Source organism: Ambystoma mexicanum, chromosome 2q, assembly GCF_040938575.1.
Source record: "Ambystoma mexicanum isolate Mex_15411 chromosome 2q, UKY_AmexF1_1, whole genome shotgun sequence".
NCBI classification, from domain to species: Eukaryota; Metazoa; Chordata; class Amphibia; order Caudata; family Ambystomatidae; genus Ambystoma; species Ambystoma mexicanum.
This window is the reverse complement of record NC_090924.1, coordinates 1005990495-1006013864: the sequence shown is the minus strand read 5'-3', so window position 1 is coordinate 1006013864 and position 23370 is coordinate 1005990495. Positions and strand designations below refer to the sequence as shown.

The 23370-nt window shown below is 44.1% G+C and overlaps 1 protein-coding gene across 1 annotated transcript in view; it reads left to right on the top strand.

Moving 5' to 3' along the window:
• The window catches only part of KLHL7 (kelch like family member 7), a gene marked incomplete in the record, with an annotated part of 773580 nt that overhangs the window by 478761 nt on the left and 271449 nt on the right, over nt 1-23370 (top strand). Inside the window, 1 exon segment of the mRNA XM_069648328.1 lies at nt 12348-12588. Within this exon segment, the coding sequence (XP_069504429.1) occupies nt 12348-12588 (241 nt within the window).

The window sequence follows — 23370 nt, the reverse complement described above, 5'->3', positions numbered from 1 at the left end:
TGCCCAAGGTGCCGTCGGACTTCCATCTCAACGAACCCTTGGTGTTGCCGGTGTTCTTCCCGTCGCCTTCGTCTCCGGCTGAGAGGACTTTGCACTCGCTGGATGTGGCTAGAGCGCCTAAGTTGTACGGGGACCGCACAAAGTGTTTTCGGAAGGCGTCACAACTCTTTGTGAACTTTGGACCTGTCAATCGGGAAGGCTCTCTCGAAGGCTTCCATTTCCAGATGGCTCTCCGGCTGTATCATGTACTGTCATCGGTTGGCAAACCGACTGCTGCCTGGCCGTCCGAGAGCCCATTCCACCAGAGCGATCGCAGCTACCACGGCGTTCCTTTCTGGTGTGCCCCTGCTGGTCATATGTAGGGCTGCTACGTGGAGGTCGACGCACACCTTCACGAAATTCTACTGCGTCAATCGGGATTCCAGGGAGGAGGCCAGGGTCGGCCAAGCAGTGCTGCGCAACCTGTTCGCCTAAGGTGAGCCTGGTGAGGAGGTAAGATGCTTAATGTTGAGTTTGATGTGATGCTTAATGTTGAGCCTTTGCCACCTCCCGTGGTTGTGCATGTGTGTACTGCTATGTATTCTTTATTCATGAGCATGTGAATCCATGCCAGACCCCATGCTGGAGAAGGAACAAGTTACTTACCTGTAACTGTTGTTCTCCAGCATGGGTCTGGCATGGATTCACATGCGAACCCTCCCGCCTACCCCTCTGCGGCTCTTCACTTGGTCATACTGCCACGTCACGTGCTTCCAAATCTGAAGATGGCTGCCAGAGGCGGTGCTTAGGTAGAGGGCAGTCATTAGCTGTGGTCAGTATGACGCAGAGACCAGTGATTGGTTTCTACTACGAAAGACAGATCAGAAACGAAACTGATACTGTTTTTTTCTTTACCGAGGATTCCCAGCCTGACGACGGGGAATATTCATGAGCATGTGAATCCATGCCAGACCCATGCTGGAGAACAACAGTTACAGGTAAGTAACTTGTTCCTTACAAGAAAAGGGGACAGAATCTGACTAAAGGTCTTGTAGAACTCTATTGGAAATCCATCCAGGCCAGGGCATTTACCTCTGGCCAATGTTTCAATTGAGCTCTCAATCTCCTCTACCGTTATTGTTGCATCTAGGCCTAATCTCTCCTGCTCATGTAGGCTCAGCATTTATAATCCACTAAGAAAAGTATTAATTTCCACCTCAGATTGTCTCATTACCTCTTTATAAAGAGGTGTAATATTGTCTAAATTCTTCACAAATTTCTGCATTCTTTCTCTTCACCATCCCCTTTTCATCCACAATAAAGAGCACTTGTCTATTGTTTTCTTTCTGTTGTATACGACTCGCTAATAATGCCCCTGATCGTTCACCCCTTTCCCAAAAAGCCTGCCTTGAGTAAAACAAATGCGTTTCTGCCTTCTGATGAAGCTCACAATCTAAGGCTCACTTCGCATGGGCAAAGGCCAACATATTTTCCGCACTCGGACGGTCACAGTATCGCACTTCACATGCCTTATACACATCCTCCAGACCAACCATAACCTTCTATCGCTGACTTTTTCGATACGACGCAAAATCTATTTTACCCCGCAATGTTGCCTTCAGCGCATCCCAAACCATCGATAAACTGCTCACTGAGTGCAAGTTATCCTTCAGATACAGTGATATTTCTGTTTCTATGTATCTGACAAATTCAGTTTCCAAAAGTAACTGTGCATTCAAACGCCACTGCCTCTTGGACGGTGATCCACAAGCAGCTTCAAATGTACAAATGTCTCCACAAATACTTCTACTAACAACGAAAAAATCAATACGGGAAGATGTACCATGTGCCATCGACCGGACCACAGGAATGCAATGTGAAATTGTAAAGAAATCCGAAATATTAGAGTATTTGAAAACCAACTTGAATGGGGAGGTTGAGGTGGAGACCAGCTGGGAAGCGTTCAAGTGTGTGATGGGTGGAGTGGCTATGAAAGTGTTGGGGATTAAGAAAAAGAAAAGAGATGCAGACCTTAAGGAATTGAGTTCCACAGTGATAGTTTTGGAAAAAGAGCTCATAAGACATTTTGATAGTGAGAAACATTTTAAATTAATGAATATGGAGTATAAACTTAATAAGAACCTTAGTGAGAAGGCAGAATTTGCATTGTTTAGATTGAAATGCAAGTATTATGAGGGTGGGAGAAAGTGTGGCAGACTTCTAGCCCATAGATTGAGAAAGAGAGAATCTAATAGGGGAATAGGAACGATAAAGAAAAATGGTGGGGTGACCAGCAATCCAGTTGAAAGAAACAAACTGTTTTAAAAACTTTTACAAGCAGCTATACAGTGAGAAGTGCACATTGGAAGTGGAAAAGACTTCAGAATTCTTTGAAAGAATCACTTTAAAGAAAGTGAATGAAGAAAAAAAAATTCTGGATCCAGAAATCTCACTTGAGGAAGTTAAGAAAGCTGTATGGTCTCTGACTGTTGGAAAATGTCCTGGGCAAGATGGGTTGCCATTGGAATTTTATCGTGTGATGCCTGATGGGGTCCTGGAGTTAATGAGGGACATGTTCCTGGAAAGCAAGGCAAAACGTATTATGCCCCCTACTCTGCGTCATGCATCGATTTCATTATTGCTTAAACCTGACCGTCCTGAGCTGGATCCAGGGAGTTACAGACCCATCATCCTGTTGAATATGGATAGTAAAGTCTTGTCTAAAATTCTAGCAGCCCGACTCGAGAAAATCCTCCCTAGACTGATCCATCCTGACCAGACTGGCTTTGTTGAAGGGAGAGTATCGGCTAGGAACATGAGGTTGTTGCTAACCATGGAGGAGTGTCAAAAGTCACAAATTGAGTCGGTTGCTATCGCTCTTGTTCCCGAAAAGGCTTTTGACAGGTTGTACTGGAAGGTTCTGCAATATACAATTGAGAGGATGAATTTTGGTATGGAGTTTCTGAGTTGGGTGAAAGTCTTATATAATAGATCAGTGGCAGGTGTCAACACCAATGCCAGGTTGTGTGGTGGATTGGAGTTGCAGCGGGGAACTTGTCAGGGGTGTCCGCTGTCTCCATTGTTTGTGATTTCGATTGAGCCCTTGGCAGAGGCAATCAAATCCACTCCAGGAATCAGAGAGGTTTGTTATGGAACAACTTGCCAGAAGCTCTGGTTGATTGCGGATGATTTCTTGGTGGTGGTGCAAGATCCATCAAACTCAATTGCAGAGCTGATGAGGGTCTCGGATGATTTTGGCGCGATATCAAACTATTGGATCAAATGGCAGAAGTCAGAGACTTTGCCATGCTCCAACAACACAACTTGTGAGGTGATAGAGTTTTGGGTTCAGATGGTGTACTAATAAAATGAAATATCTTGGTATCGGGATAACTAAGGATTTGAGTGTCCTTATGAAAACTAACATGGACTTATGTATGCAGAAGATAAAACAGGAGATTGATCACTGGTCTGCACTTCAGCTATCCTTAGGGGGCAGGGTAAAAGCAATAAAAATGACTTTAGCGCCAAAAATAACCTACATTTTAGGAATGGTTCCCATGCAAGTACGAAAATCAGATTGGAAAAAAACAGATTGCATGCTTCAGACATTTGTTTTGAATGGGAGGATTCTGAGGTTAAAACTCTGGAAACTGCAGCTCAAAGAACAGAAAGGTGGCTTGAACATTCTGAATTTTGAGATACCACCAGGCGTTCACCTCGAGACACATCCTTCCATTCCTGACATCAGATGAGTGGGCTTGTGCTGAGGCGGAGAAGGCAGGGCCGTTGGATGTGTGGGCTGTTCCGTCTACCACTAATTACAATAGTGTCCACAGCTCGGCTTTGACAGGTTTTTGAGGATAACTTGGCAGGCCTATGAACAAGCGGGCAGAATAGATTCTGGTACAAATGCAGAATCATCGATATGGCTGAATTCCAAAATTAAAGTGGGGGGGGGGGAGTGATTTTCTGGAGAAATTGGTTCACAGCAGATGTTAAGAAAATTGCGGACTTGTTCAAGGATCAGAGATGGAAAACTGTAACGCTCACCTGGTATCCACGGGGACGTCACTCAGCCTGTTCTGACCTCTTACGACCTCGAACCCTTCCGTGGAGTCTACTCGACTGGAGACTGGGCCTGAAACACAGGATTGGTAGAGTTTAACTCCCTATTGTCTCTGTGTGCTTGAACCCCTTCTTCCCCGGGGTCCAACCCTTCCCTTTGGTCCCCAGCTCACCTTGTTTTCTTGGAAAGTATGCTCTCCATCCTGCTTTCAGCGCAGGGGCGCGTTGATTTATGTAGGCTCGTTGCTGCCTAGTTACTTCACTGGCAAGAGTCCGACAGGTAAGTATAATGAGTCTTTTGAACAGTTCTCTAACTTTGTTCCTTTCCTTCCTTAGATCATGGCCGGCGTCCGGGTATGGCGACGTGCTGCTGAGATAAGCGCTGAAGGTGAGTGAGAGCGCGATGCGACCCTTTCGTATTTAAATTGAACTGAGTTCTTTTTCTGTGTCTTTTAGGTGCCGCGACATTTTTAGCATGGATTCCGGTTATGAAGGAGAAATGCGGTGAGTAAGCGCGGTATGCGGCGCTTCTAGATGTTTCCACGCTAACCTGGAGTGTCTTTTTCCCTCTTGCAGCGGCTGGGATTCAGGTAAGTGTTTGAAGCTCGTACAGTCTTTAAAAATAAGCAAAGATTTTCTGAATGCTTACTAATGCCTTTTTTCTGTTCTTTTCCCTTTTCCTTAGGAAGCGGCGTGCCGGGATGGGAATGACACCGCCGAAGATGCCCGCAGAACAGATGGAGCTATGAATGATGGGCAGAAGTGCTGCAAGGTAAGGCTGTTCCTAACAGTGTTCTTGTTCTTGCAGGAGCTGAGCGCAGAAGAAAGATGCAGGCCTACTGGAGACCGATCCGAACACAGTGAGTGTCACACTGCAGGTGCAGAAAACACAAAGCATGTTTCTCATTCTGGGCATGGCTTAAATAGTCTCTGGGTATCCGAGGTGTCTCTGGGCTGAACCACACCCAAAAGACTAGACTGCACATGCAGTTCTGGGAACCGATATATGTGGGAGCATCCATCTTGTCCCCATCAATGCACTACAAGTCCAATCCCCAATGTTATCCTATGGGAGTGAGTGAGTCTGGTGCCACAAGCGCCAAGTCTGACTCCAAGTGGGTCTTTGGAGGGATGGAGAGGCCCTCGAGGGCCATGTAGGTGATCATGGCCTGGCTCCAGCCTGACATCATGGAGGGCTGGGGCCATGAGGGGCAGGAATCATGACAAAAACATTTAGGGAGTTGAAGGCAGAATACAACCTTGCAGATAATTTATATGGTGATTATAGGAATTTTAAGGAGAGCGGTGAGCCTGCCCTCTGCAAAGGATTTTCATTTGATTTCTAGTATTAAGAGTTTCTCCATGAAAGCACATCTAGCCTCTAATATGTACTCTTTGCTAAGTGACTTCTCAGAGCCAGATCACGGAATCCTGTTGACATGGTCAACACTTCTGAGAGGAAATGTCTTCACAAAGATGGGTGAACATTTGTACAAACATTAAGAGTTTCCTTAAGCATTATAGATCAAGATTGACAAGTGAAGATACTCAACAGAACATTCTGGACTCCTGTCTGTCTTTTCAAACATGGATTATTGAACTCACACTTGTTGGCGTTGTGCTCTGGGGCAAGGTACCTTGGAGCATATGTTATGGGACTGTATAAAATTGAAGGATTTCTGGAATGGGATTGTGGAGATAATGAATGCTGTTCTAGGTGAAGAGATGGAATACAACTTTGAAACACTTATCCTAGGTGAAACGGTCCTGTTGGACGACTTGAATACTAACCAAATTAACTGGATTATAAGAGGAGCAGCAGTGGCAAAGAGATTGATATTAAGTGCTTGGAAATCTGCTGACTATCTGAACTTGCACAGATGGCTACAAGAAATGTATAAAGTCTACAATATGGAGTGAGTAAATTATATGTTACAGAAGAATATTTCAAAATTCCAGAAGATTTGGATTTAAATCTGTCCTATTGAGGTTTCGATCTGAGGGCTGCAAGACAGATAAGTACTTTTTGCAATTGCTATGTTATTGAGATGTTGTGTTAAAGGCCCATTTCTTCTGTGTTTTATTTTTTCTATCCTAATTTTCCTTCGATTTGCCTACACTTTTCTTCTTGACTTTCCAGTTTGGTTACTGTATATTCTATGTAGTTGTTTTTGGATAAGCTTTTGGTTGAGGTGGGTTGGGGGGGGGTTATTAGGTTTTGTACAAAATTGTAAATTGGCTCGAATGCAGGATCCACTGTTTGGATTAATTGTATTCTGTTACAAGAAAATAATACATTTGTTACAAAAAAAAGAAATCCTGAATATAAAAAAAAACTGATTCAATATGCAATTTGCCTTGTGTGTGGGGCCTCCAATTTGCTGATTGAGAGACAGATCTTCAATTCTTTCTAATAGCATATCGAATGATGATAAACCTACCACATCTGTCCGTTGACTTGAAAAAGCAGCTTTGTTTTCCAGCGGTTAGTCTATGAGATGAAAGTAGTTGGAGCATTAAAGAAGTTCACATTTTATCAGGGGTTCACACTGCAAAAGGTTCGCTGAGGCACATGGGCTTGAGCGGAGAACAGCCAATCGGCCTCAAATGTTTGCTTGCGTTTTACTTTAGCCCTGGTTTTTCAGCCAGGATTTACCAATAAATACCACATTCTAGAAGAGATCCTCAAGGCTGCAATGTCAGTTCAGTGTTTCACCCTTACTCACTCTGTGTTACTAACTTTGCGATCCAGGAATGGTAAATCTAGTAAGTGACATTTACATGGTGCCCAATATGTTCTCTGCTTTCGGTTTTAACTGGCATATTGAGGTATTTTAAGATCATAGCCCTAATTGCTCTGAGTAATAGTGTCCAGAGAACCTGTGGTAGTAATATTGACCAAGGAGGAGAAGCGACTGCCTCATCCGAACACACTCGGGCACACAGGGGTATTGCTTTGGTAGGTGTTGGGGTATTACCCAATTTGACCTTTTACAATTGACCTTTTGCCCTAATTGACCTTCTGCACAATTGACCTTTACTTTAATATATATATTTGTGTGTGGGGTGGGTTTGGGGTAATAAATACAATGGGAATGGGTAGGGGTTGGCGGGGGGATTGGATTGAGTTGGGGGGGTTCCCCCAGCATATATGTCCTAATTGACCTTCATTTCAAGATCAATTGTGCAGAAGGTCAATTGGTATACATCCGGTATTGGCATACTTGCAGCGCAGAGCTAGCACATCTAGGTATTGTGTATGCTGGCATTCAATTGGAGAGTGCTCATAATGGCCAGAAACAGATTGATCATCAATGTCGCTATTAAGTAAAAGAAAATCAATACAAATTAGACCCACTGAAATGTATTTTATGAAAAATAAGTCCATAACTGCCCATGGCTTTTATAGGGCCTGCTCGGTCTGTGATCTGGGTCGCGGACTATAACTGCGTGGCTTCCATCACCGCCATCTCACCCCAGCCATGGTCCGACCACCATCTCCTGACTTTCTCCCTCGACGCTTCAAGCCCCATCTCTAATAACGTACTAGCCCCAGCCATCCCTATGAGAAATAAGAAAAACATTACAACTGAAAAACTCATCCCCCTCATCCTCCCGACCCTGAACTCACTATCTGCAATCTCCAATCCTCACTCCCTTGTTGATGGCTACGACAAAATCATGAGATCAGTTCTAGACTCCATCACACCGTTAAAACTCAGAAAAATCAAACCTAAAAAACACCTGAACACATGGTTCTCTCCCTATCTGAAATCTCTGATTACAGAAACGTAAATGTGAACAGGCTTGGAGACAATCGCCCTCGGATAACAATAAGCTGAACCTTAACAAAACAACCGCACTCTACAACAAAGAAATTATAATCGCCAAACAAGAGTCCTACAACTTGAGACTATCACAAGCCAATTCTAGTACAAAAGGAATTGTTCACCATCATCAAAGAGCTGGAAACACCCATCCCTGTCCTTGACACATGTGTAAAAGACAAACAATGGTGCACTAGTGTCCAAAATGCCCTATCCAATAAAGTAACAGGCCTACAAACTAAAATTAACAAGAAAGAATCTCTAATCCGCACAGACTTTGTAGCTAACACTACCTCTCCTCCCCATAACTCCACACCTATCCCCCCTCCCGCTTTAACTTCTCCAAAGTTTCCACGTTCGAGGTGGAAAAACTCATCCTCTGCCTCAAACCCTCGAACTGCCAGGGCGACCTCTGCCCATCACAAATCATCAAAGATGCGGCAAGAGACCGCTCACCCTTCATTAATAGGCTCATCCACACCTCCTCCTCCTCAGGCACCATCCCCAGCAATCTCAAAGAGGCTTGGGCCCTCCCCTTACTCAAAAAACCCTCGTTAGACCCATCAATACCCACAAACTACAGACCCATCACCACCGCCCCCTTCCTGCTTAAAATACTAGATAAGACAGCCTATCTACAAATACAACAATACCTAGAAATAAACCATCTCCTGCGAATCTGGCAGTCGGGCTTTAGACCCCAACATGGGACAGACTGCACTCATTGATCTCAAAGCTCAAATTTACACCCTCAGAGGCAATGGGAAAACTGCTCTACTACTTCTACTTGACCTCTCAGCGGCATTTGATTTAGTAGACCACAAAATCCTCTGTAACCACCTAGATTCAGCAGCTCACTTCTCACAAGAAGCCATCGGCTGGATTGAATTTTTCCTGAACAGGTCTATACGTGTCTTCTCTACGTCAGCCTCCGCCAACCCTATCCCCATCACATGCGGTGTTCCCCAGGGATCATGCGTCTCCCCTACCTTGTACAACGTGTTCACGAAGCCCCTGTTCGATGATCTTGATGGTCTGGGTATCACCTACACCAACTATGCCGATGATACCCAGATCCTCATCCCGCTGGCGGGAGATCACGACAAGGATTTGGCCTTGGTGAACAGGGTGTACCTCATCATCCAGGCATGGATGGCCTCTCACAGTCTTTGCCTGAATGATAAGACCGAGCTCATCATCCTTGGTTCCATCCCTAATCTAAATAAACTAGATCACAAATACGCCAGCTTCAGTATAGATGGCAATACCATTAATGTAGCCAAGGAAGTCAAAACTCTTGGGTTCTATCTAGACTCATCCCTATCCTTCCGTAAACAGGTTAGCTCCATGGCCGCCTCTACTGCTCACACATGTAAATTAATAAGAGCAGCCAAGCCCTTCCTCTCAACCCAGAGCTGCACCACCTTAGCCAGAGCCCCAATCCTATCAAAACTGGATTATTGTAACACCCTGTATGTAGGAGCCAATAAACATGTTGCAAACAAAATCCAGATTTTGCAAAACAATGCCCTCAGAGCAGTGCTGTGTATCTCCAAAAAAGAACACTTGTCCAACATCAGGAGAGCTAGGCACGCTGGTATTGGTAGTTCTCTGGAAAGAAACAACAGTTGGGCAGCATTTTCAGACAGAGCTGTATGGGTGGATCTGGGGTGGTACTGCAATCAAGGTACAGGGACTGGGGCTCTCCCAACTGCCACCTTCGTCCTCTGGAATAGGAATGGCTCTTGTTTCCATCCGGGTAGGCCTTTTCCCAGTGCTAAGATGGCTCTTAAATGACTGGCCCCATCACACACCCTTTGGCCCCCATTTAATGCAATGAGTTGAGTGTAGAATATGGAGGGGATTTATGAAGTAGTGGTGAATGCACAGGGTTCTGAGAAGAGATTGGCACTTGCCTTAGAAGCACAGTTATTGCAGCACCATTGGAACTCCAAAAGGAAACTGTCATAGTGGGGAGTTGTTGGGAGAGCACTCTATTTCTGCTGCTGTGTTCAGTGGTGAATTGAAAAAATTAAGCCCATCCTCACTTGAGGGCCCTCTTCCATTACTCAGCCATCCAATTTTGTAAACAGTGTTTTTGTGCATACAAGGGTTTCACTTCCCCTCATTGGCCTACAGTTAAATGTCCCAGCACAGGCCCTGTGGTGCACTGATGATTATACTCATTTCTGTCACTGTACTAGTCCTTCCTTTTTGGCATTACAGCATCATCCTGTGTCTCAAAGCGCTCGAGACAATCCAAAAGACAGCATTAAACAAACAGATCTTTGACAAGAATGCCACCACCCAGCTTCTGTGAAGGCATCATGAAGTAAAACAGACAACAGATTCAAAGTTCAAACTAAAATGGTTCATTAAATCAAATGTCAGGATGGTAGAAGGCCTAACTTTCCCTATGCTAAGGTGGGATTTCCCTCCCCGGACGAAACTAAGGAACGTCTGGGTCAAAAAGTTCGACTTAAACGTCTATCTGTGTCCAAAACCTATCCTTGCCCTCACAACTAGAGCTAAACAATGTTTAGAGATGTCAATAATAAAAGAAATGGTGATCAGCACAAAGTTCTGAGTTTCTATCAGCTCTTAGCTTCCTCTTCAGCTCCCCTTTCCCAAGTTCAAGACAGTTCCACAAATGTTTCAAGATTACCTTTCCCAAGTTCAAGGCAATATAGTTACACACAGTCCTCGGGGGTCCCCTTCCCCAATTTCCAGGCAACCCAGTTCAAAAGAAAGTGTCTTGTGGCTCTGTCCTCGAGACAGCATCTACAGTTCATCAAATCCCAGGGTTCCCTTGCCCAAGATTTCAACGTAGCAACTGATCTTGGTATCAGACGTTCAAAGTTCAACACAACTCTAGGTCCACTTGACCCTCATTCTGGTTCGTCTTACCAGTCCACTGAATGCTTCTTCGTGTTGTATTTTACAATGGCTTTAACATTCAAAATTTAGGGCTCACTGGTCTTTACGCAGTTATCAGACCACACGGTCCACCCATCGCAGGTGCGCAACCAGGAAACCTAGGATCTCCAACACCCATAGGTTCTCCTGTACTTTTCCCTGTGTACAGATTCGCATTTACTTAGCTTCTCTTTGTCGACCTCTTTGCTCTGTTTGCAGTTTCACTCACTCTCATGGCATCTCCTGGTTAGACTCTTGGCTTTGCCATGACATGACTCACACTTCTTGCCAGTCTTTGGCATTGCCCCACTATATCCATTCATAAAGTTCACTTTGTGGTGGTCTTTTTCATGCCCCACCTTTCTGTTGCATTATTTCATATTTGCCCTCTTTTCCATATGTTGCTTTCAAAATGGGCACGTTCCCTTTTGGCTTTCATCCACTATTGGCTTTGCCCATGAAGTTTTTTTCAGTTCCCTATTCAATAAGCTTACTTTAGTTTAGTTTCATGTTTTCACTCAGTTCAGTATTCAATATACGTAATTAGCTTTGTTTCAAAGTTTAATTCAATTCAGTATTCAATAGACGTAATTCAGTTGTGTTTGAAAGTTTTTCATTCATTTCGGGATTCAATGTAGCTCATGCAGTACTTAATTGCTGTGCATAGCCATCTAGGAGCGCCCCAGTGTTGAGTGACTTACCCTGACATTTACCGGTCCTCAGCGTTCCTCTCCTGTGACTTTGCTTCTTCCTTTCTGCCTCTCAGGGCGATGGGCCGTCCTCTGCGAGCCCTGCTCGCACTCCAGATGCTGTTGTCCACACGCCGGTGGCTCTGCTACCTCGGCGCGGACGGGGTCCTTTCTTCTTTCTTCCTCGCTCGCAGCTCTGGCTGCGCTCTCTCCAACACAGAAGCTCCCACACCTGTGGCAGCTTAACAGCCCTGCTCGCCCTGGCCTCCACAGGTCCTCTGCCTGACCTTCAGTGCCTGGAGAGATTAGCCCAGCTGACCCCATGTGAGGGACGACGATAGACAGACGAGACTGGAGCCAATCGTAGCCCGTCATCCTCTATGGAGCAGGCCCATGTATAGGGTCCCACCATCCACCCATGCAATTTTTTTCTGTACAATGATGACACGGTGATGCCTTATAAGCTTCTGTTTGTACTACAAGAGACCAGAACGTTCTCAAGCAGCAGAGTTATTTGCTTGCACCCTTATTTTTGTACAATATCCTTGCAAGCAATGTCTTGGCCTTTTTTCCCTAGTGGGTTGTATTTTTTCTGGCGTGAGCGTATAGAGGCGTGCCTTCATAACTCCCAAGTGTTCTTCACTTTCATATGCCTATCTTCGTGAAAATATTTAGTCTGTTTGTGACAACTCATGGTCTGTACAATTTTATTTTAAAAAAAAAGAAAGCTTGTCTAGTGCAAACTATTCCATATTTACTCTTGAATGCTTATAGATGAAGAAATCCAAAATGTAAAACATGTTTCATCTGAAATCCCACTCTCGAATTCAGGGGTTTCATCATTTTATTCTTTTTTTTTTCTCTTCAGGATTACAGCTGGACCGATATCAGATGCCCATTTGAAAAGCGTAGGGATGCTGCATGCGTCTTCTGGGACAATGTTGTTTATATATTGGGAGGAGCGCAGCTCTTCCCTATTAAACGTATGGATTGCTACAACGTAGTGAAGGACAGCTGGTATTCCAAATTGGGACCCCCAACTCCTCGAGACAGTCTTGCCGCCTGTGCTGCAGAGGGCAAGATTTACACATCAGGTGGTTCTGAAGTAGGTAAGATATCTTTGCTAACATAATGACTTAACACCGTAAGTACTTAAACTGTCATAGTATAAGTTAATGGTTTATAAGACTTTTTTTGTTACTCTGAATGTGGGCTACCATAGTCTCTTCCTCCTGAAAGCTGTCAGTCCACTTGATTGTTTCTAAAACAGCTAAACGTTTCCTTTTGTCTATCCATGCTCTCTATCAAGTGTTCCTAGGACTTGCTTATATCATCCATGCCTCAGTTACATGCAGCTTTTTGGAGGAAAAGATTATTTGGATGATGATGCAGATCTTCTTTGGGTTTAAATAATGACTGGGGCCTGTCATCATCATATTCTTCAGTACTACCATTGTTTGACAGATTGCGGTATATAATGCTAAAGCAATCCCATTATGTATATGTCTGTTCAAAGATGCATTTAGCATGTTCCTGATCAATCGGTTCTATGCTTTGATAATTATATAGAGGCTCTACGGCAATGAAAACTATCACAAACTCCATCCCTAGCCCTCAGTTCCTTTCTTACCTTTACAAATCTTCCATGTATGTTTAACCTTTCCTCCTTTCTCTCCTCTGTAGCAACTTTCTACACTCTTGCATTCAGTAACTGGTGCGAGCCCACTGGAAAGTGACAACGTGTGGGGGCTCACTATGCCACTGCAGGGACAACCCAAGCCTATGTTAAACCAGTATGGTTGTGACTGATAACAGTGTACAAAAATGTAATCGAACATATGGGATTGCCATCATGTACCAGTTACCTGGAATACATGCCAGTATTTTCTAGCAAGTGCCCAGGCACGTACACCATAATCTAGGTTTTGCCATCAAATGCATATGTACTTGCATCATAATTGCTAGGCTTTTTCAGCAAATGCCCCAGTTTCACTTGCTGTTCACCAGGTATTCTCTGCATGTACCGAAGTACTTTTCATCATTTGCTTGGTATTCCCATCAAAAGCCCTGCTACTTCCTTTGCAGATGCTCGCTTCTCATCCTGTTTTAGGCAGTGGGTCTGCAAAGTCAGGCGGTGAATAAGGAGAAGGGTTAGTTGCTCTCCCTATACCCACATCATCTTCTAAAGGCAGAGATATTGTGAGAGCATCGGGCAAGGGGTGCATAATGCATTTCAGATGGACCCGGGAGGAGGTAAGGATAGATTAGGAACGCCATGCCCCTCTTACTGCTCGGAGTGCAATAGCATAGGTCTGCTGCATCCATGCTCTGCCCATGCCATGCTTTTTGTTTTAGATGAGGGGTCTGCAACATTTGGTACTTTTGGAACCCAACTTCCAGGCGCTCTAGCCAACGTAGTCAGTGTTGAGGGATCATGGGAGTAACAGTCCAAAGCATCTGATGAGGCACAGTTGGAGATCCCTGACATACAGGTATTCGTTGAAGGTATTTCTAAAGAGTGAAAGTACTGCATGCCTCTGTAACGCCAAGATGCCATCTTTGTTGCCTCTTTGGTGCTTTTTCAGTTATGAAAACCACTTTCCAGGCAATTAATTATACCTCATTTTAAAATTCCTATTAGATTTATGGTATTCTTACACCCAGCCCTTTCAATTCCTACTTGTCGATAAATCTGCTCCTGTGAACCATTGCTACATGTCTGCTAAGGTAGGTAGAAACAGGCACATTTGCCTCCCTACACGTGCAGAAGGTGAATTATTGCAGCGCAGGTCGCTATGCCTCCCCCAGTATCTTATGAAAAACACTTACACAGTGGATGAAAAATAGCCTAGTGAAGAACCGTGCCATTTATACATCATTCTCCAGAAAGGGGTCTTGTATGGATTCACGTGCTCATGAATATTCCCTGTCAGGCTGAGAATCCTCACTAAAAAGAAAGCAGTTTAGCTTTGGACTGAAAACTGTCCATCTCCTCTACAACAATCATTGTCATGCTACCCCTGTCCAATAACATTCTTCCTCCTATGCTCCACACCGAGTGGCCAGCTACAGATGTTTACCTCACGCTTCAGTGTTAAGTCCCCTTGTTTTGGTCCTCGAATTGTGACTTTTTTTTCTCTTCAGCCATCACACAGTCACTGCCGGCAGCTAGGACCCATTATCAGTGAAGAATAGTTACCATCGTTGGATCGTCTCTCTGGGAGTTTCTGCAGGTCCAGGTGTGGGCCTACATCTCACCTCGATGATATCCGAAGTGGGCAACAGAAGTCTCTTCAGGGCCTGTGAATCCTGCGGCCTGACAAACGTTTGTCGAGGATCGGCACCTCAAGTGTCTATATTGTCTGCACTGAGACCACAATGAAGAGGGATGCAAGATCTGCCAGGGCTTCCCTGCAAAGCGCAAGACGGATCGCTATCGCAGGTTGGTGGCTTTGCTCAAGAAAGAGAAGGCCTCTGAATCGGCTTCCCAGCGCAGTCATCCCTCGTCGAGAATCGGCCTCTGAGAGAAATGGGTTGGGGTCCTTTGTGGATGTGCCTTCCGAGAGGATCCAAAAGGTGGTTAAACATCACACATCTGCTTACGCGAAGGTCGCTGCTGCTGCATGATCTGGTTAGTGAAGGCACCGCTCCCCGTCTGCGACAGTTGACGGTAAGCCTGCCGGTTGGGAGGAGGTGGGTGTCCTCTGCAAGGAAGTACCTGACCCTTTCTAAACACAAGTAGTCTTCCAAGTTAAATCATTGAATGAGAGACCTGCAACAGGCCTGTCAGTGACTCCCTCGTCTTTGTCAGCTTCTCACTGACTCCGCCGCCGACTTCGTCCGCCAAGACCTCCACCTCGTCGACGGATGCTTCAACTATGACCCTGTCGACCACCACATCCGCAATCTCATCTTCCACGACCCTGTCGACATCTACTATTACTCCATCAATAAAAAGTTCTGCAGCCACCGTCGTTTCCAAGGTCATGTCGGCCTCCATCTGCGGTTCCAACCACAACTTCATTGGCTGCAGCGCCAATTTTGCAAATTCTCATCATAGCCTCCTTCCCGAAGGATTCGGGTAGGGTGAGGGAATTGCTGCCTACATCAGATTTTCTGCCAAGACCCTAAAGGGTGTCTCCAACTGCTCCAGTGGGGTCTCTGAGGAATTCTCCTCACATCTACAGTAGTTCAGAGGATGAACATCTGCCTGAGGATTTGTACTAGGACCATGAAAGGGGGCCAAGGGCCAATGTCCCAGGAGGACTCTCCACGGCAGGGACCCTAACTGCTGTTTGCCCATCCATCGGGTTTCAGCCCACGTCCATACCCGGATGCACCTTTTGCACCCAGTCCAGCACACAGGCAGGGACGTCTCACTGGACATCCTCACCGCCCTGCACACCTTGACGGCGAAACTTCAACAGAGACTGCCTGCTGCTCCAGCGCCTGGGCCAGCATACATTCCTTCCAGGCCTCCGACCAGGAGTCCCCCATGACCAAGTCCTCTCAGGTCAACACGTCAGTCGAACCCTCACAGGCCAAAGTTTCAGCCGACACCGCCCCATATAGGCCTTGACCCTCTGTGGAAGAAGAGCTGCTGTGTACTGATGCTGGCACAGACATAAATACTATGGCTACTCATACCGATGCGTATGAAGACTATGTTCCTGCTGATGGGGAGCCTCTGGGTACCAACAAGCCTGCCAGGGCTTCGCCACCAGATGAGATTGGCTCCTTCTACGCCATGATTTCAAAGGTATCCAGACTCTTCAGCCTAGTGCTGCAGAAGAATAAGAAAGAGGGTTTTCTCTTTCAACGACCTGAGTCCTCGAGGAAGACTATCTTGTCGGTTCCGTTGATGGACAGCATCTGGGAAGAAGCATTAGCCCTTTTGAAGTTCAATGTGCGGGGTATATCTTGTCACTTTGCACTTACTGAATTTTCTATTTGACTCATGGACTTTAGCTCTAGCAGGTACCATAAGGTATCCCCATACCTTATTGGTGATAAATGTTCTGCTTTGGCATCTCTATGTGGTGCTAGTCCATAGAATTTATATTAATTGACAGTTGGCTCGTCCTTGTTATCATAGTTAATTGTTAGCTTTTGGTGCCCGTTTAACTTTGTTAATTTGTAATGCCCATTTGTCGACATGTGTTTCGACTGTACTTCAGTACTTTACAAGACTGGGCTATTTCTTAATATGCACTCTGTAAACAGAAACTACTTGCAAACATTTATGTAAGGGATAGCAATTCCCTTATACCTTCTATCTCAAGTCTCGTCCTTGTTTTACTGTTGGAAGCTGTGCCCCGATGGCGTTCCGCGTGTTTAGCCTCGTGAGTAGTTTCTCTCTACAGAGTGGATAATAAGAAATAGCCCAGTCTTGTAAAGGACTGAAGTACGGTCAAAACATGTGTCGACAAATGGGCATTAAGGATTAATAAAGATAAATGGTCACAAAAGGCTAAGAAACATCTTTTAACAAGTACAGATTAGCCCTTAAGAAGACACCAAGTACCACTCCCTCCAAGAGAGACCGGCTGGAGAAGAAGTACAGGGTCCCAGACTCGGCTCCTGCTGTCTCCTGTTGCAGCCCTCTCCGGACTCTGTGCTGTCGGCCGCTGCCAGGAAGCGCTAGTCTAACCCCTCATCCTCTTCCACTATACCCCAGACCAGGAGGGCAAGAAGCTAGACAGTTGGGCAAATGCATCATCTACTTCGCATCCTCCACCATCAAGGCTGCCAATGCTCTCACCTTCCTGTCAATTTACGACAGGGAGATTTGGTACAAGATCATGCCTTAATAGTGAATGTTTGGACCAACATTAGTATAACATGCAGGGTTCGAAATTCATGGGAGCTGGGAGCTATTTAGCTACTGCTTGTAGACTGTAAGAGCCTGGTAAGGTTGACACAAACCGCTACCAGGAGGTACTTTTGGCTCCCCTGGCCAATTGATGCCCAACAAACATTTATGTGAATTTATCTCTTTGCATTTGGGACAATCTATAAATAAACACTAGGACACATCTAAACGTTTAAAGGAGTAATACATAATTGGCAAAATGATAACTTTGCATTTTATATGAAATTTAGATTTTCTGAACCCCATGTACTAGCTATTTGTTCCCCTGTCGTAGCGCCTGGTCACCAATTAATACTGGATACCCCAGAGCTGCCTTTAATTTCGATCCCTGACATGGTAGCTGCTTGTAAGTTCTCACCTGGGTTAAGGGATCGAGGGAGAATTTTATCAGAAGTGGGTTGGATGAGTGGCATATGAAAATTCACAATGGAAATGTAATGGGAGATATACCACCTAAGCACACATGGTTGAGTCCAGTTGCCCAATCAACCCATGTCTATATATTGTTTATGCTATATAGCAATTATATATAGGAGGTTGACATTTGCCACCCAAGAAGGAAGTGATCATTGCCAGGTGATCTGGACAGTCAACTGGCAAAATAGAGCAAAGTATATGGAAGCCAATCAGTTGATAAAAATAAGAGAGAGCGATATCATGCAATTATATGCCACCCCACCCACCTAAACCCCATGAATACGAGGTTCAATTTGAAAATAAACAAGTGCTATAGAGGAGGAAGATTTGCTGAGGTGGAGCCCTCTGGGTTAATTTCCTTATTGCCAAATCTGTTAAAGGGTTTATCGTCCGTAGACTTAAGGCTGGATCTTATACCCATAACTACCTCCATCAGTTTAGCAAATTGTTGCTTCAGAAGAAAAGAGAACTTGGGAAACAGGTGAGGTCAGCCATGAAGTGGGGTGTGGCTGCTATCCAAACTATTAAGAAAGTGAAATTGGGTAAAAGGCCAGCGATATGCAATGTACTATCATGATGCTGAATCCATGACGAGTTATTTGCAAGCAAGACGGTTCAGCATTCTGGTCTCTGTTGAAATCGATAGCTCAACAGAATTGCATGCAAATACAGCCTATATCTGGAGCAGTATTGCAGTCTTATTTTTTAAATCTCTACTCTAATGGCAAAGCATAAACTACCGGGGCTATAAACTTTGCCTCATCTCTTAGTGATGGTTCATCCTTAGATGAACACCTGAATGAAATACTTTGTGCAATCGTTTAAGGCAAAGATTTCTAATGGTCCAGGGCCTTATGGCCTCTCAAATCTTAACCTTGTATTTATTTTATTTGTATAGCGCACCAGGCCCAAGGGCATCCGGGCGCATATCTTGGCGCAAAACATTGGTACAACATTTGTACAGAAAGTAACCGTTACAGTGAGAAAGCGTGATAGCAGGAGAGGCACTAGATACAAAACCTAAACCTTAAATCGGACCCGTCGTTATGGCCAAATGTTCTTCTTGACCTGTTTCACAAAAACGTGCAACTTAACCCTTTTCCACCTTCATGGAAGGACGCGACTGTTGTGGTAATTTTTAAGAATGGGGTTCGGTCAAGTCCTGCCAACTATTGACCGATTTTCCTGTTGGATGCTTCTTATAAAACCTTTTCAACCTTTATCCTAAGGAACCTAAACTCCTGGGCAAGACAATCAGTCTTTCGATCCCGATCAATCATGGTTCAAGAGTGGCACCAACACCTTGCTTAATTGCATGCTGCTTCACCTTTTCAACAAGTATTAGCAACAAAAAGACATCTTTATCTTGCATTCCTGGATGTCAGTAAGGCCTTCGATTTTGTGATAAGAGCGTGACTCTGGGGAAAAACAAAATCAAGGTTGCCCAGCAGCTTTGTTAATCATGCTACAGATACTTCATACAGACACTAGATTGTAGATCAAGTTTGATCAGCATGGTACATTTTCAGACTGGATTATGAGTAAGTTGCGTATTGGCCCTGTTTCTATTTAATATGTATATCTTTGATCTTGTAGATTTTCTTCAAGGAGTCTCGGAGCAACCTCTCCCGAATTGGGAACTCTTAAAATACACTATCTGCTTTACGCAGACGACCCAGTCATTTTTGATTACACGCCAGTTAGACTCCAGCGGTTACTTGCTGCGGTTAATAAACATATTCGGACTCTTGACCTGAAATTGAATATTGTAAAATCAAAAATTCTGAATATGTACCCCGATTTGCACAACTTACAGAAAAACTCCTTTAACTGGAAAATCAAAAATTGGAGGTTGTAAAACTTTTAAATATTTGCGTGTTTTGACCCATGGCAAGGTGTCCTTGGGTGATTGGCATAATTGTAATGAAATCAGCTGCTGCGACGGCTGCAACTCAGCTGCGCCTCTTGGATAGGAAATATGGCTGCTTCTGCTTGATTCCGGTATTAAGATTGTATAATCAATAAAATGTTTGAAGGGTTATCCACTGTAAGTGATTTCAATCCGGCACTTCACCTAAGTCAATGCCTAGCATGGGATGCACAACTGAAACCCTTAATTATTTATTTGTGTCTAAGTTCTTTTATTTCTGAACGATGTGCCACTTGTATCACACCCCTCTCTTTGAATCCCCCACCCGGTCACACTGAACCAGGAAGCAGGCTGGTTTGCAAAGTAAACATATTTATTTATGGATTTCACAATATATATATCACACTATTTATAATGGGTACACAATGATCACAAATGGGGTGATGTTACACTAAACAATCTCTTTAATCACAAGGACCAATGATGTGAAAAACAATGCAGCATAGAAATAATACTTTTGGGTATGTTCAATCAAATGGCAATGTGATTACTATTTCCCCCTGAACACTCTTCAATCCCCCCAAAATGCAATATGAAGAAATAGGAGAGAGAACAGGTTTCAGGAATGCAGAAGACAAATACAATTTCAATCCCAATTTCCCCCAGCAAACACCAGAGAAAAACAGAATTGATTGGCAAACTTGTCAAACATGGTTTTAAAGTTGGCTTTAAATGGAATAGTAAAACACTGAAATGGTTTAATTCACTGAAATTGTTGAAATTCTAATAGGAGCCGCTTTGTATGGTTTCAGAGACACACTAGCAATGATCTGAGAGTAATAAGCAAGTTGAAAACTTAATTTTGAGGTCGGGTACAATGAAAAGCTATTTTGCACGTTATAGATTTTAGCCAAACGAGAAATTTTCCGAGATGTGGTCCTGTATGAAGCTTAGGATGTTAGCTTCAAGTAGACACTTAAATTTCGTTTCTAGCATACAGTATGAAGAAGTTATGGACGTTTTCGTGGAGGTTGTTTTTTTCAGAAAGAGGGAAAATTGCAAAACAAGGATGCGTTTTTAAAACACAAACAGTGTTTCTTTACACTAGGAATGGACTATGAAGAAACAAACTACACGGATGCTCAGCCACTTCATCAAGGCAACTGCCAGCCGAGACGCTTGCCTTCTTCAGATGCAATATATCAGCGCAAAGATGATTTTAACAATATTATCACAGAAGGACTATAGGATAAGAGAGAGTGTTCAGGCAAGACAAAAAGGATTTCTAACAATACAGGTCTGGATATGAGAGAGATTTAATTTGGATAGGCATGACTATGGACAGTACATAGGCTAGTGACAATCCTATACCATGGATACTCACTACCAATGTTTGAACGGAACCGTCGGGGATTCTTTCTGGGACAGACTGCTGGGCACACCGGACTGGTCTGGTTCAGCGTTCAGCAAGGCGCTCTGGACACCGCACGGCAGGACTGGACAGCAAGGCGCTCTGGTCTCCACTACACTGCACAGCACAACTAGACTGGATCTGCAATGGCTCTCGGGTCTGCACAGCATGGCACCAGACAGGGTTTTAATCTGCCCTTCTGGTGATAAATATAATTATTTGGCAGGCAAGCAGTTACAGCACAGCCTGGCTGCTTCTTTTGTTTCCCCTTTAAGTTGAGGGATGGGTTTTGGAAGTTAGGCCCAGCTGAAAGTGGATCAGCTATGCTCTGAGCCTTTCTGCTTGCAAAGTGTTTGGAGTCTGGAACAAGGAGTATGGATGGATCTCCTTCAAAGTGCTTCAATAAATTTGGGATGGTGGGTGGATCAGTGTGTTTCTAGGTCCTCAGCTGTCTCTATTTATGTGTTAGATAAGGGGGTGGGTATGCTGAATTATCCTAGGTGCACCCCCTAGGTAGTTTATTGGCTAATGTCTGCTCTCTCCCTTGATTGGGGGAGAAAATAATGTCATCATGATGATGTAGTTTGAGGCATAACATCCTCCCCTTTTGCCTTTTGCACATAAAATCTATTTTTGATATAATACATCTTTACATGTCTACAATCTTTATACCAATGACATACATAGATCGCATATTTTGTGGAGCACAACTTCTTCCAAGCCTCGCTGCTGTGAGATCTTGGGACTGGATTTGACAAGATTTCACACTTTTTATCCGGGACACAATGTCTAATTTGTCCACAATTTTGTACATATGTGCGCATGATATCTGGGCTTAATCGTATGAAGTTTCATGCTTCTGACATAAATACAATTGCTACAAAACCAGCATTTTCACTGCGCCTTCTCAGAACATCGCACAGATTTCTGCACAAAATAATCACATTAACACTGCCACTAATTCAATAATTTTTACAAATCTGCACACTCCTTTCAGTCTTTTTAGAAATATGCCTTCTGTGCTTTGTGAATCAATAATTGTCTGTCTCCGCCTCCATCCCTATCTTGTAGCTCAAGAGCAATCTCTGCCTTCTTCCTCTGGCAGAGGCCACTGTTGACATTTTACAATCTGCATATCCTTTCAACCAAGGAAGGTTCATTGTCTCTTCCCCGGACAGCCCCAGTGCCCCTCCCCTGATTTAATCAACACCTGAATGTGAGCTCCTGGTCCAGAGCAAAAGGGAGGTGCCTTGCCCAGTGGGGGAAGTTGCTTTGTAGTTTTGGCTTGCATCAGGCTTACTTTAAAAGTCACTTTGTTAAATTTGTCTTTGTTGAAAATGAAACTTGCAATTTTTAAACAAGCAACTAGACCGCAAATTCCAGTCTCTAAACCATGGAGATTAAATAGTTGCAACCTATTTTAATTTTGATAACAGGTCACTTAATTTCCAGCCATTTGATTTCAATTGCACAAGTTTAAGCTTCTGATGCAACAAAATGACAGCTGTCATACAGGCGGCCGCTGGTACTGCGCCCATATTTTGACAGATTTTCACAGGCAAGCACACTTTTTACTGTGGATATTTTCATGACAGATTCCTCTTTTCTTGACATTGTGTATTCATAATGATTCCTTAAATGAAGTGGCGGCTGACATCCAGCAAAGATATAGGATGATGTTTTATGGTGTTTTGGACCGGTATTTTGTATTTTCAGCAACCAAGCAAAAGGGATTTAAAAGCACTTTTCGGGTTTCTTGCAATAAAGCACTGGCTTTCATGCAGTTTCCATTTCTCCTTGGTAGGCAGCCCAGTGGCATGTTGGCATGTTTCAGCAGTGTGGTCTCCTTTCCACTACTGACAACAGGCAAAGTAGATTTGGCAGCCATCTTTTCCGGTTTCAAAGCGCAATTTTCATAGGTTTTGGCGCGCATAGGGCTTTTGCTGCCATTTTGCTGATTCTGGTGCCACCAGCACACAGGGATGTCGCAGGGCATAGCCTAGTGGGTTAAAACATCCCACAGGACTTTGGATGAAGGGTGGGAATGGGCAAGGTTTGAGTCAAGAATTTGGATAAGGGTATTGAGCCTGCCCTTGGCAAGAACTGGGACCCATCTCCCTACAGGCACGGATGCAGTTTAGATCAATCCTTATGACGCCAGAAGTTACTTTGTTGGTTGGAACTGAATAAGTTGCGGACAAACCGTTCTTGCAAGAGTTTAACATGGGTGGGTATGTGTTTTAATAACCTTGTCAAATGTTGAATCCACAAGAGTCTGACCTAGTATGCTTTCCTCTCAAAATAAAAAGGAAAATCCCTTG